This window comes from Poecilia formosa, unplaced genomic scaffold, assembly GCF_000485575.1.
Source record: "Poecilia formosa unplaced genomic scaffold, Poecilia_formosa-5.1.2 Scaffold230, whole genome shotgun sequence".
Lineage (NCBI taxonomy): Eukaryota > Metazoa > Chordata > Actinopteri > Cyprinodontiformes > Poeciliidae > Poecilia > Poecilia formosa.
In genome coordinates this window covers 541,517-555,741 of record NW_006800169.1, presented here as the reverse complement: position 1 = coordinate 555,741, position 14,225 = coordinate 541,517, and the positions used below count along the sequence as shown (strand labels likewise).

The following is a 14,225-nucleotide window of genomic DNA, read 5'->3' as shown; positions in this document are numbered from 1 at the left end:
GAGGTGTGTTTAGGCCATTAAATGGATGAAAGAAAGTAATTGAAACTATAGCCATAATTCATTATTACACCCTGAAAAGGAAGGGTATAATAAATGATGTATTTGAACCTTAAGTTAATATACTAATGAGGATTCTGACTAGCTTTTAAACAGTTAATTACTTTCATCTGGAAATGTGTACTAAATCCTAACCGGTTTGATTTGGATATGCATTCATATTTGATTCCAACCTGGGGTCTTTCAAGGACAGGTAAACAATGACTTCTTTCTCAGAAAGGTAATCTGAAATGTCTGCATAGGCCACACCGATGCTACTGTTCCACTTTAACAGGACTCACGAGATCCCACACACTGCTGATCCCTTCGTTCCTGTAAAATCCTAACCAGGTTTAGAACCATCTAATCTGGTGGGACTCATCCTGACATTGTAAGAAAATATGGATGAGTCAATTTGTTGGTCAAGGTTGGAGAAAAACGATGTGATAAACCTGAGGCCAAGTTTTGCCGTATCACTTAACTTCTGAATGTTTCATAGTGGGGGATTTTCCTTACGAGGTGCTGAGGCCACTATAACATTTTTCACTCTATTTCTAAGCAACACTGAAAGCACAGTCCTGAGTGGCCCTGAAGTCTACAGATTAGACAGGAAATGCAGAGGGCCTTCTAAGAAAAGTCCTGAAGGAGAAATAAGGAAAACTGACACTGATCTTTTGTCTTGTGACACAAATAAGGAATGCTGTAATAACTAAGTCAGTCGTGGATAATTAAAATTGCAAGGTCAAGATGCAGATGTGACCGCCTGGATTCACGAGTGAGTGGAAACTCAAAGCTGCATTACACAACTTTAATTTTTTTTTCACATTTGTTTAAAACTGCCAATGTTGTAAGACAAATCTGTGAAAAAAAGGTGTTCTGCCAACTCTTAGTTATCTTCAGAAATAGACCTGCCACAAACAACCAATCAGAGCCAGGAGGAAGGTCTTAGTGCTGTCAATCACTCTCCTACACACTGTTCACACCCTCCCCCTTTGTCTTTGCTATGCTAAAACTAGCTTTCCACACCAGAGCCTGCCACGAATGCTCAGGCTACTTAGCGTAGCCACTGATGACAAAGTTTCCCTGCAACTGTGAGTCATTTATCCACCATTAGCAGACAACATTGACAGTTTAGACAAATGTGTAAAAAAACTTTACAATTTTTTTTTATAAAAATCTTTTACATCAATAGGTGAATGAATTTAAACCATGGCAACACAAGAGGTTTAGGAGCTAAAATAGTTTGCCTGCATATTTCAGTAAAGAGCAAATGTTCTATTCTGTCCACAACCCCATGTTGGGTACAACCCAAATGAGGAAGAGCAATAACGTTCAGACAATGATGTAGATTTTCTTTTTATTGCCAAATAAAACTGCAGCATGAGATGACTAGCATGATACATGAGCTCTGAAGAACACTTAAAGGGTTACAAAGAGGTACACTTAAAGAATGAAGGCAGACATCATCATCAGTGACTGAGCTAATGATCATTCTCAATCACAGGCTAAAATATTTAAACACGATTTAAAAAGTTAGAGCCAACAAGTTTCCCTTTTATCAGCTCTCAGTCTACACACAGTCATCAGTAAGCGACATTCATATTTTTTTTTATTACATCATAAACCTTTTAGGTACAAACCACAGAGGCCTTAGTGTACAATCTCTACAACAGTGAGGTAAAGGTATTTTTCTGGTGCCGAGTTTTACAACTCTAAGGTCATTCAGTCTGCTACAGAAATGCGCATGAAGAAAATATGAGAAACCAGTTAAAAACCACCAAGACAGGAGGGCTGAGATTTTTTATTCTATTTTTTTTTCCTTTCACTTCTAGAAGAGATTTTAAAATAAAAAATGTTCTGCCAAAGCAGACAGACAAGAAAGCATTCCATTTCATTTTTGGTCTTTTGCTGTGGAGAAACAAATATAGCAGCAGTTAAGGCAAAACAAACAAACAAACAAAAAAAAAACAAGATTATTCCCCATGGTTACAATTATACCTGAGTATCTACAAAGACTATTAAAACAAATCTACATTTAATCACTGGAGCAAATGGTTTTGGTTAAAATAGAATAACAAAGTTACATTTGTGGTTTTTTCCAATGACTTAAAGCTATGAACAAAAAAAATGAAATGAGTATCTTGCAAAACCATTTCCACCTTTGGAACCGCTTTACATTCCGTCACGTTACCACCAGATTCAGTGTATTCCATTAGGATTTTATGTGATGGACCAACAGATAGTGCATTACAATGAAACACGATAGGGAAATGTTTATCAGAGATTTTTTTTTTATCATCAAAATAATTAACTTCTAGCAATAAAATCTAGCCGTTGGAAACCATAAAAAAAGAGAGATGCACAGATATGAAAATTTGGACTTAGATGGATATTGATGTAGAAATCATCTTGTCATTATGGCCGATAACCAACATTTACCCAATATATTTCCCTGCCCTTTTGTCATGACCGAACATCACATGGCCAATCTTCCCCTCAAGAAACACACACACAAACGGCAACAAGGAAAAACATCAGTTACTGATATTGGCCCAGGTAATGCCAATATATGGTGCATCCCTAATAAAAAGCTAACACTTGGTATCCATTCATGGAGAGAAATGGTTTTACTTTCATTTGTTCTACTCTTGGTTCCACAGGAGCTTTAATAGATAGAAGTAACAAAAAAAATAGAAGAAGTTCTGATCACTGTTCAGCAGTAAAATCACTAGCCGGTGTACTGAAGTAACCTGATGGGACAAGTTTTAATTTTAGGTGCAGTATTTACATTTGTACAGTTCCAGCTGTATGCAGAGAAAACATTAGCACTATTAAATCTACTCCAATTAAAAATACTGCAATAAATTCTCACCACTTAAACTTTTCAAATTTTAACATCCATAGCTCCTCTTCCTAAACTATAGTACATGCATGATGATACAAAACAGTCCATGATTTTCACAATCTTTCATTAAAAATCTGAAAAGGATGACATGCGTTTGTATTCAGCTCCCTTTACTTTGATACCCCTAAATAATGTCTAATGCAACCACCTGCTTTCTGATGCCAACTAATTAACAACGTCTACCTGTAATTTTATTCAAGCATAAATGCAGGTGTTCTGTGAAGACCTCCGAGGTTTACTAGCGAATAAACAGTATCTTGGAGACCAAGGAACACAGCAGACTGGTCAGGGAGGACGATGACAAATTTAAACAGTTTCTACGTCAGTATCCTAAACTTTTAACATCTCACAGAGCTTCAGTCAATTCTTCATTTGGAAAAGAGCATGGCACAATTGCAAACCTATCTAGACATGGATTTCAACCAAAACTGACAGGAAAAGCAAGGAGTCCCAAGTTTGTTTTATTGTTGGTAATTAATCCAGAGGAAATTCTGTTGGAAATGGAAAATACTTGATCCTGGGGCAGCAAAACAATGACCTTAAGCATATTGTGTCAGGACTTGACAATGATGTTCATGCTCTGTATTTAATCTGATATCGGCCCAGTTAAAGCCAATATATGGTGCATCCCTAATAGAAAGCTCCATGACTATTTGTCATGTAAATGGCAAATGTTTACAAAAAATTCAGTCTCCTTTATCTTTTACTAAATACTCATACATTACTCTGTGTTGGTCAACCACATAAGATCTTAATATGAATTTAACAAAAAAAAAAAATAAAAAATCTTAAAACTTTAAGAATGCTTGTCACTACACTTGCCAACAAAAATGCCTCTTTGAAGCTATATTAATCAGGGGTGCACCGATTGCAGCTTTTAGGTTGATTGCTGATTACCGATCTTTAAAAAGCTTAACTTGCTGATGCCGATATTGGCCGATACTGATTTATGCGTCTCATATGTTGCTAAATATATAGAAATAAAGTTGCCGAGTTGGCAACAGAGAGATGACTATTAACTGCCTGGTGGGCCAGTCTGTCAGTCAAATCTCTCAAGAGGACGGTGGTTGATTTCTAGACCTTTGCCGAGGTAGATGAGATCGACTTCACATGCAAGTGTCAGAGAATCACCGATCTCCCAAAATTAAGGAAATTAGGGCTGATTTATCGGTGCACCCCTAATGTTAATGTTAGCAACCGATTTTATCCTCTGAAATGATCAAGTAAATTAATTTTTGTAAATAATAAACTTGTTTCTCCATTTCTGGAAACATTTCCAGAAATGTAGTTGTGTCTTTCAGATGGATCTTGTTTTATAAGCCACTAAAGGAAACATTTGTTTCTCTGCTGATGCTCTCTTTAACTTCCACCGGCAGGGTGTCAAAAAGATGGTCCTCCACGATGAGGCCATTCTTCCGCAGCAGCCGGCAGCTTCCCAACTGGACAGGCAGTCTGTCCAGGCAGTTCCCTCTAAGCTCCAGCTGCGTGAGCTGCACCAGTTGACCCACGGTCTCTGGCAGACTGGTGAGCGCGTTGTGGCCTAGACAAAGCACCTTCAGCTTGGTGCATCTGAAGAGAGGTTTGGGCAGGGCTTCCACCTTGTTCGAGTTAATAGCCAGATGCTGGAGGTTGTTGAGGAGGCCCACATCAGGTGGAAGCACTGTGATGGAGTTGTGGGCCACATCCAAGTGTCGCAGCTTGGGAAGAGTAAACAAGGCTGAAGGAAGGGACTCCAGTTTATTGTGAGAAAGGTGGAGAGATTCCAGGGACTTGACGTGACCAATGGATGCTGGGATGGTGATGATTTTGTTGTGCCAGAGCTTTAGGCACGTCAACCTCCTGAGATGCTGGAAGCTGATTATCTCTTCTATAGTTCTGATGTTGTTGGACTTTAAGTCAAGTTCCTGCAGGTTGGTCAGACTAAAGATGGCATGAGGGATCCTTTCCAGTTCACAATTGTGCAGCTCTAGCTCGATGAGGCTCGTCATTTTCTTCAGACTGTTCAGCACCAGCAGTTTTGTCCCATCGTTGTGCACCATTAGTCGGAGGAGATGCGGGGAGAGCTCTGTGATGTTCGTCGGCATCTTCGTGAGATTGCTCTTCAGGCATAGCGTCTTCAGATGCCTCAAATCCCTCATGGACTCCAGGCCGATCATTTTGTTGTTTTCCGAGTTCAAGTTCCCCATAAGGTACAGCTCTCTCAGACTCCGCAGCAAGTAGACCCAAGGCGGGATCTCGGCGACGTCCGTGAACTTGACGTGCAGGCGGCGCAGGTGATCCCGTAGGAAGGCAAAACCGGTTTGCTCCACTTTGGCCGGACAGTGGCACAGATGCAGCTCCTGCATGCTAGTCATCTGGGAAACCTTGGCGGAAAATCTCACCTCGGGAATCAGCTCCAGCTTCAGCACTTCCAGATCTGTCAGGTCAAACACAGCATTCGGCAGGCCAGACAGCATGAAGAGGTGCAGCTCCTGTTGGTCGTGTGCATTGCGCGTGACATGCTGCTTTAGTTTTTCAAACGTCCACTCGTGATTGAGGCTGATCTCCCTCAACTTGTTTTCGCTGACCTCTGACAGGAAGATGCCAAAGCGCTTGGAGTAAAGCTGATCATACTGGTCGACCATGTGCAGTAGAAACGCAAAGTCGTTCTTGACATCCGGAATGTCACTGAAGCTGCTCTCTTCCCTCACCTTCTCGAAGGAATACTCTTTCAGAGGGCGTCGGAACACCCAGAACAGGGAGTATAGGCATGTCATTCCATAGATTATGATCAACACTATGTATGTAAAGAGCAACTTGTGCAGCATGAAAGCCATGTTGTGTGTACAGTAGAATTTTTTATAGCCCGTTAGCTGTTCTATGTCTGGTTCACAATAATGCTTGAATTCTATTCTAACCAAGGTGGAAGTGTAGGACAGGATCAAAATAAATTTAACAGTTTTGACAGAGGTTTGAGCAACATAGAGCCTGTAAATGAAATCACTGTCTTCCACATGGGCTCGGAACTTTCGCACCTTCTCAAACAGGGCTTTGGCCTGCTCTCCATCCTTTTTATCCAGGATGGTCATGCTGCTTGGGACCTCTGCAATGGGTTTATCTGCAGAGACCTTGACCCCAAGCATTGGTGTGGATGGGTTGGTGTCTGGACTTTCATCCTTCCCCTCTAAAGACACCTGCTTTGGTCCTGAGGAACTGCCTGTCAACCTCTGTTTGTTCTCCTCAGAGTCCTCACACGCCGTTTCAGACAAAGCCTTCGTTGTCCAAGGCGACTCAAAACAACGACCCAGAATGGAGACAAAATGCTCAATCTTTGAACTTGTCTTTGGGTATTTAAACCAGAAATTGCTACTGACCATGAGAATAAGGGTGTGAATAAGTGTAAGGTATGGAAAGTATTTGGAAGACCACGGTAAGGCATCATGGTAACACATTTGGTTGATAAAGACATATTGTTGAAAGTCCAGGTTGGTTTTAACCCCTCTCGGTTCAGGTTGGGGATCTGTTTTCTGTTCTGCTGTTCCAGGCTGATGTGTCGTGAGAATACCAGTGATGGCTTTGTTGGACTGCGCCGTAGTGCCTGAAGGGATTGTAGGTATAACAGGGGCTCCGGTGGGTCTTGGAGAGGATCCTTTTTGGGTGGGGTACAGATTAGCTTCTGTTTCTTCAGGACAAGGAAGGCAAGCGACATGGTCCTTGGTGATTTGCATGGTCATTGCAAATATGGCCAACATGAGCATGACCAGGCCCAGGTAGTCCATGAAGACGTCCCACCATGGCTTTAAGATGCGATACGTCGGCTGGATGTCGTTCAGGGATGCAACCTCGGTGAGTGTAAACATTACTGCAATGAAAAAAAAGACTTTATCTTATTTTGATCATAAAATATCTGTTTCTTCATTTAGGTAAAAATTTTACATTTCAGAATCATTGATTCAGATTGGGGATATGGATTGTAGTTGAGTTTTTTATTTTTACAAACATTGTCATATTTTAGTATGTTTATCCAAATAGTTAAAGCTAAATTAGATATTGAAAATTTGTATAAAAAACTCACAATTTGCCTTTTTTGCATTATGCAATTTATCTTTAACATTTAAATATATCTGAATTAGTAAATGTTAACTAAAAACAAGACAACTTAAGACGTTTACACCAAGGCACACAAATCCATCAATACCAATAATCTGAAAGAACAATAAACTATAAGACCAGGGCTGTCTTCACAATGGCCTGGTCACCAGTTAATTTGGAGTCAGACAGATGTAGCAGATCTAGTATCTTGATTGTTTTCTTCCTGAAATTCTTCCTAGCTTTGTTTCCCCCTTAAAAACGTAATGTAGTAGTTTATGTGCTCAAGCTTCACACCTGGAATGATTTTTGTTGCCATTAAATGCTGTTAAATACATTTATTAACACTTAACCTTTGCCTGAGAGCAGGAAGTTTGCAAAGCCAAAGAGATGAATGGAATAAAACCACAATACCAAAGAGAAGAGGTCAAAGAGAAAACAGAGGCTGTTTGCATTGATTGTGATAATTATAGTAATAACTGCCAAATAAAGTGAAAGTAGCTTAAATTACAAACAAGGCACAGTGAAAACATTGAGAATGAGTTACAACATGTTTCTACAAACACAAAAACACCTTAATTCCCTCGTCACTGGTCATAATGTCCCAGTATAAACATTCTGAAAGCTTAGACCTGCACGTCATGACTATTCTTTTAGACACAAAAGAAGGAAGTTATTAAAAAAATATTCAATGCAAGTTTCTGGTGAAAGCAAGCTTAAACTCTGGTCCATTTAACAGCAGAGTAAGAAAAGTGGAGTGCCACACTGTTGCTTCCTTGCCCTAGCTGCTGGAGTCTTATTTCATCTGAGCGAAACAGGCTGTAAATGAGTAACCGATGGCACCGCTGAGTAGGAGTCTGCGCCATAATTGCACTATGGTCTGCTGCACTGAACTTTCACTTCCTGTCACCAAGTTTTTCAGTCCTACTTCACAACGTTTAAGTGTTGGGTCACGATTTTGCTGAATCCAGACACGTTACAAAGTCTTACCCAAAACCCACACCCTCCACCCCAAACTCTTCTCCTCTGATCCACTCAGCCATTTGGCTCACATGTTTCATTTACTGAATGCCTGAAAGTCGATCCTAATTTAGTTATCGAGGCATGTTCACTATCCTCATAGTATTTTTCCTTTAGATTAGTTTGTGTGATTTTTTTTATTTTTTTATGTCAAATCAAAACTAAATCTCTCTGTAACTTTATAGTCATGTAGCTTTAATTGTATGTCTATGTAATTACCTTAACCTTAGCAAGTACAGCATTTTTTAGAGCCAACAGCTTAACGTCATGTAGCCTATAAGCTCTTCTGGATGAGTGTCGCAAATTATCATCATTCCTCTTCCACTGTGAAGACACACACAGGCTGATACATATGCTTCTAATACCAAGACTTTGGTTAGAGGTGTTCTGGCACCTCCTAGTGGTCAGACTAGACTGAATTATATGTGGCTCATGAAAGCAGCACTAGGGAGACAAAAATAAGATTTAGTTGATCATACCAACTAAATTTACCATATCTGAGGCAGGCTGGGCAATAAAAAAAAATATTTATACCAGCTGACAGATGTATTTTACGACTGATATACAGGACAGACATGATGTGAAGAAGATTATAAAAGTAAAGTAATTTGGAATTTTGGGTTTGAAGCCTTTTTGACACAGTAGGCAAAACAGGGAATGTGGACAAGTAGCAGTAGCATAAATTTGTAATTAACACATAATTTGGGGACAGCTATAGAAACTATAAACTCTGCATGCACGTTCCATAAATAATAAATATTTTAGATTATTGACAAATAATTGTGAGTAATTAAGACTACATACATGAATACAATATTTCCTTATGGTTAAACAGGGGACGCAAGCCGACTGGAAAAGCGATGTAGTAGTAAAGCAAATGCTTTATTTGAAAAAGCAGTGGCTGTTGGAAAGCTCTTAATTCTTAAGCTCAATTTCTAATAAAGACTCCTTATTACAAAAAAGGGACAGGAGCCTCTGGGACTCCTGTCTGTGACAGAGTGATTCTGTAGTGTAATAATGAAAACTGTCGTTTAAAAAAAAACATCTGTTCTTGTTCACAAGGGATAGTAGTCCTGGGACTCCAGGAAAGGGATTTTCCAGTCAACAACAAGGGCGATGACAAAGCACTACTTGTTCTAAAACATATGTTGTAAATGTTTCAAAGACCTGCCTGCACAATAGCAGTAGCAATTAAAATATCAAAGACTGAAGTGTTTTTCCTTGAAATGTTTGTCGCTAATTAAGATTCTACCTAAATTGCAAAACTTAAAAGAACTCCTAACCGGTGCCATCGGTTAGGTCGGCACCTAACCGATGGCACCGTATCTTTTCTATCCGATTAATAGATTAACACAATTAAATATGAGTGACTGTAAAGAGTTAATGCAAGATAGAGGTATATTGTGTATTTTTCGCTCTTCTAGGGCTTCAGAACTGTGGTTGCTGACTCAGTCAAATCCTGAATAAACTGCAGAGATCACTGATGTCAACACCTTGTTTTTTTTTTTTTGTTTTTTTTTACTATGACATGTTGAAACACTTGATGCTTTCAAGACCTGTCCTCCACCACCTGAGAACAGGGGGAATTGAATTTGCCAGCAGGAGAAGTCCTGGCATTACTCTTCCTCAGGCCACATGTTGTCAGGCCTGGATATTGATTGTGAGTATAAACTGGAGCCAGACCACTAGTTTGTTTCATCCAATTTAAAGACACTGCGCAGTGGTACAAATTTATTCAAACACTGATTATAAAACATTGTTGTGTAAAGTTGTGCAGATTTCCCCTACAAGATTTTATTTCAATAAAGTTTTTTTTAAGAAGCACACTTATAGTAAAAGACCCAAGTCTGCTTTGTGTGCATTTGAATTAATGTCATCAGAAGTACCACAAAAAAAAGAGAGATCAGCTGATTCTGCAAGCCAAAAGCTTCAACTAGCTTTGAATTAAAGTTGGACCAACCTGATATGTTTGACCCTAGTGTCCCCAAAGCCCTTAGTGAACTCAGCCAGAGACAAAGCTGAAATAAAAGTTAGCAGTTATGATCACGTTTAGAAATTAAACTGGTACCAATTTACCTTTGAATTTTTTCTTCTGATTGGTATCTAGCATATTTGGCAGGGATGCACTGGTTGCAGTTTTCCCGCCGATCACCAACCTTTAAAAAGCTTGACTCACTGATTTCAATTTTGACTGATACTATTTTTTTTTGTCTAAAAAGTTGATAAATATAACAACAAAGTTGCTGAGTTTCCAACAGTGCTGTGATTATTTTAATTGCACATGTGCAGACATGACCTGGTGGCTGGGTCTGCCTCTTTCTCTCTGACAGCAGAGCAAAAGGGGACACTAGTTAATTTTCAGACGTTGATTGAGATAGACAAGATCGGTTGATAAAATAGGTTTCACATGATTGATCCAAACACTAATATTATAAAATTAATGTCAATTCATCTGTGAACTCCCAATAGTTACAGGATTTTCTAGAACAAGTGGCACTGCATGCAGTTAAAATTCCTACCCTAACTCTAACCCTTCAATTGCCAGGTGATGGGATTTCTTTCCAACTTCTGCACTGTAGAGTTGACTGATGGTAAAGGTACAGCTTATATTGCAGATGCATGTGGCCAACTGGTGGGATTGAGATCAATAGGAGTCTATTTGACGGGCAATCATTTCAGCCACATAACAAGAGCCAAACCATTCCTGCAAGAAACAAGATCTTTATATGTGACCTTTCCAGTCTGCCCTGGTCCTCTTCATAAACCCTTTGCATGTGTTTTATTGTTGCCAAATTTACAACTCAAAAGGGTTTCTTGCAGCTATACAATTAAAAGGATGGAGAAAATGGAGGCTACTAGGCTTTCCCTGGCCGATGTCAATTTTTGGTTTTCTATTATGTTCTCTGACATAAAGTTTTTCTTCCCTAAGGAAGAGAACATTAAAATCTTTAAAATATCTCAGAGAGGTTCCCTCTATCCATTTGCCCAGTAGCTGGAAGCAACAGTGCAAGTTTGTAAACTAACATTATTGACTGAACAGATCTGACATGCTTCATGATCAACTTTCAATTCTCATTGTGTCTTAGCAAGTGGCGGGTGTGCCTAGAAAAAGGCGGAACAAACCTTCTTGGTTAACCTTTTAAGAAACAACAAAAAGACAATGATCAAAAGTGTAGCTTCCACGTGACAGTAAGTCAAGTTCAGAGATAAACTGTAACTTCTAAGATGGCTACCAGCGAGTGTATGCCGCTGTACATCACGAGGCATTTTTCTACACATCATTTTCATGTCCTAAAAGAAAATTTGATTGTTTTTTCCATGCTCTGTTGATGGAAAAACTTGACCGGCCGGTTTTTGAACCCCGCAGTTTTACCCCTCACTCTGCCTCAGAAGGTCAGGTGACTTGATTAGACATGTTAAAGTGAAGCGTCACTATGTATTTTCGGCCTTAATAAATCAGTTATGTCACTGAAACATACTTTATTTAAGTTTATATGTTTTTGTAGAGGGAAATACACTTACTGCCAACGTTATCTCAGTCCAAGTGTTTCTTCCTCACTCTGCATGCCACTTTCCAGCCGCTCCTCAGGTGCGTGGTTAACCTAATTTCTAAGCCCTGTTAATAACAGCGTTCGCAGAGGCAATGACGCCGCTGAGAGAAGCAGGGTCCTGGGGAAGGTTTGTTCGTGACCGTGGTATTTGCCTGCTGCTAGTCCTCATGCCTAGACGTACACGAGCTTCTTGTCGGTGTATTAGATAATATAAGCAGGTAGCCTGCCCAAGCAATGTATTTCTCAGAAGAAGTCTGATCCAATATGGAGCCGCGCTCAGTGCTGTTTGTGGGTTTAACAAGCCTTTCCTATTGGTCGACTAGATAAGAGCAAGTTCCAGTAGTCGCCGCCTACTAGTTATCAAATGCTGCATTTACTGACCATGGGGGGAAAAGAAGGGACAATTTCTGAACAATCATTGCAAAGCAACAAATCTCTGTGCTAAAATTAATACAATTTAAATTAAGATTACAAACATAAAAAGGATAAGTGAGAGGATCCAAAATCTGTTTTAGGAAATTCGAGAAATAGCCTATACCAGACCATGGAACCATGAGCAAAAAAGTGTTTTGAACACAACGTAACGAACAGGGCGCTTTATTCTTCGAGGAACATAATTGTAAGGAGTTTGATAATTTATCTGGTAAGTCTGCGGAAAAAAGCTAACCTCATAGTAAGTTCAAAAAGTAGATGAATGATAAACCGACCGAGAAACAGATTCAATAAAAATTGAGGTCTTTTCTATATGTATAATTCGCTTTCCCCTCTAGGACATGAACGCAGCATCATATTCCTCCTCTTGTAAGACTTTTGTGCAAAATCTCCTAACTCAGAAATAACAGACTGTTTTAAGTTGTATTTTCTTTCTGTCTTTTTTTTTTCTCCCCTTATTTTTTGTTTGCTGCAGCATAACTTCCAGTTCTTTCTGGTTTTGGTTGATGATGCACTGGGCGGAGGAAGTGTCTTCTCAGTTGCAAGCCAAACAGGTTTCAACCGGTACCGGGCTGCTGCCTGCTGCCAGTCTGCTTTCTCTCACTCTGCCCCTGTAGACTGCAGTGGGAGAACTGAGAAGGGGAAGAAAAGAATGACGAAAGAAAAGTAGAAGCTAGACTCAGCATGTGAGATCACACGCTGAGGTGGTTGATGAGCCTTTGGGGTGAATAACTATCTAGACAAAGGAGATGCAGTATTCTGCATACAATATTTACATACAATTTGTATGAAAAAAAAGACTTCTAATGTCTGACATTCAATCAAGTAAACTTCTCCTGTTTTAGCTCCATAAGGATTACCAATGTTGTTTCTATTTGCAAAGAATGAGAGATAATTTAATAGTACAATTTTAAAGCAACATCAGAAATGATCAGATTTCCTTAGTCTTTGGAGAACTACACGTTAAACTGAAACCTTTTGCTTATCCTCCACAAGTTTCCTGGAATTTTGTCCCTTTCTTCTTCACAGAACTGTTGTTACTGAGTCAATGTTGTGGGCCGCTTTGCTCACACACCCTTTTAGCCCTACCCACAGTTTCTGTGGCGTTGAGATAAGGACTTTGCGATGGCCGCCACAAAATACATTTAATTGTGCGTTAGCAATTTTGTAACAAATTTTGCTGTATGCTTCAGATCATTGTTGATTCGAAAGATCGGTTTAAGTTCGTGGTTGACCTCTCAAGATGTTGACAGAGTATTTTGACATAATAGTATTTCCTCTTGATACCATCTATTGTGTGAAATACCTGCCTGCAGCAAAACTGTTCTACAAAAAAACACCATTCCCCCGTTCTTCACTGTTGAGGTGTTGCTCTCAGGCTTGCAGTCTTTTCCCATTTTCCTCCAAAGGTAATGATGGTTATTATGGCCAAACACTTCCACATGTCTCCACAAATTAAGCGATTTGTCCATGAGTGCATTTAAGTAAGGTAACATGGACTTTTTTTTGTTTTGTGTATTTTACGTTGGTACACACATTTCACACCACACATATTGATGGGACCTCTCTCCTTCCTGCATGCATCAAAGAAACTTCTGCAGTTGGGCCCAGTGTTTCCTCAGGATTAAGTGCCACTTTCTTCTCAGAAGTGAATTACTTGTTAATCAAACAAAAACATGTAAATTCAAGAAATGTTACGTTGAAGCTTTAAATTTTTCCTCACATTGGCGCTCTAATCTGTCAGCAACATATTGCACCACATCTTTTACATAATCTTAATTTGGTTAATGACTTGCACCTGAAGCATACCAGCAATGCTGCAGACTGATTGCTTAAAGAATAAATACAGCACAAAAACTGAGAAATGTGCTTCCTTGCCAAATATTTTAACCTTAGTGTTATTTTGGTTCTGAGATGGAGGGTCCACCTTGTCTCTTACCTAATGACCTCTGGAGATGCCAGTACCACCACCACAACTGTTTTCACAGATTCATTTATTTACAACAACTTCACATCAAATCATCCGTTTTCAATTGTTTTATTGTTTACAGATTTTTCCTGTCACAATTTTGCTGTTTATCACTGTCAAATATACAGATATATATATATATATATTTTGCAGTTATATAGTTAATAAATGATGTATAGTATGTAATTTAAATATAAATTTGGTAATGACTTTAGAGCACAGGTGTCAAACTAAAGGTTCTGGA

General features: G+C 39.3%; 1 protein-coding gene across 2 annotated transcripts; it reads right to left on the bottom strand.

Moving 5' to 3' along the window:
- Window positions 1-830: 830 nt before the first annotated feature.
- On the bottom strand, window positions 831-11,894 carry lrrc8da (leucine rich repeat containing 8 VRAC subunit Da). 2 transcript variants are annotated; one of them, XR_001664312.1, is made up of 3 exons: window positions 11,552-11,894; window positions 4,192-6,782; window positions 831-842 (listed from the first exon to the last, which is right to left on the bottom strand). XR_001664312.1 is itself a non-coding variant. In XM_007568729.2 (2 exons), exon 2 carries the CDS (start codon window positions 6,778-6,780, stop codon window positions 4,255-4,257), a length of 2,526 nt encoding a protein of 841 aa, XP_007568791.1. In that variant the 5' UTR covers window positions 6,781-6,782; window positions 11,552-11,894; the 3' UTR covers window positions 1,377-4,254. The 2 variants fall into 2 exon arrangements, 1 of the variants encoding a protein (XP_007568791.1); XM_007568729.2 differs by lacking the exon at window positions 831-842 and having other exon boundaries at window positions 1,377-6,782.
- Between the last annotated feature and the right edge of the window lie 2,331 nt (window positions 11,895-14,225).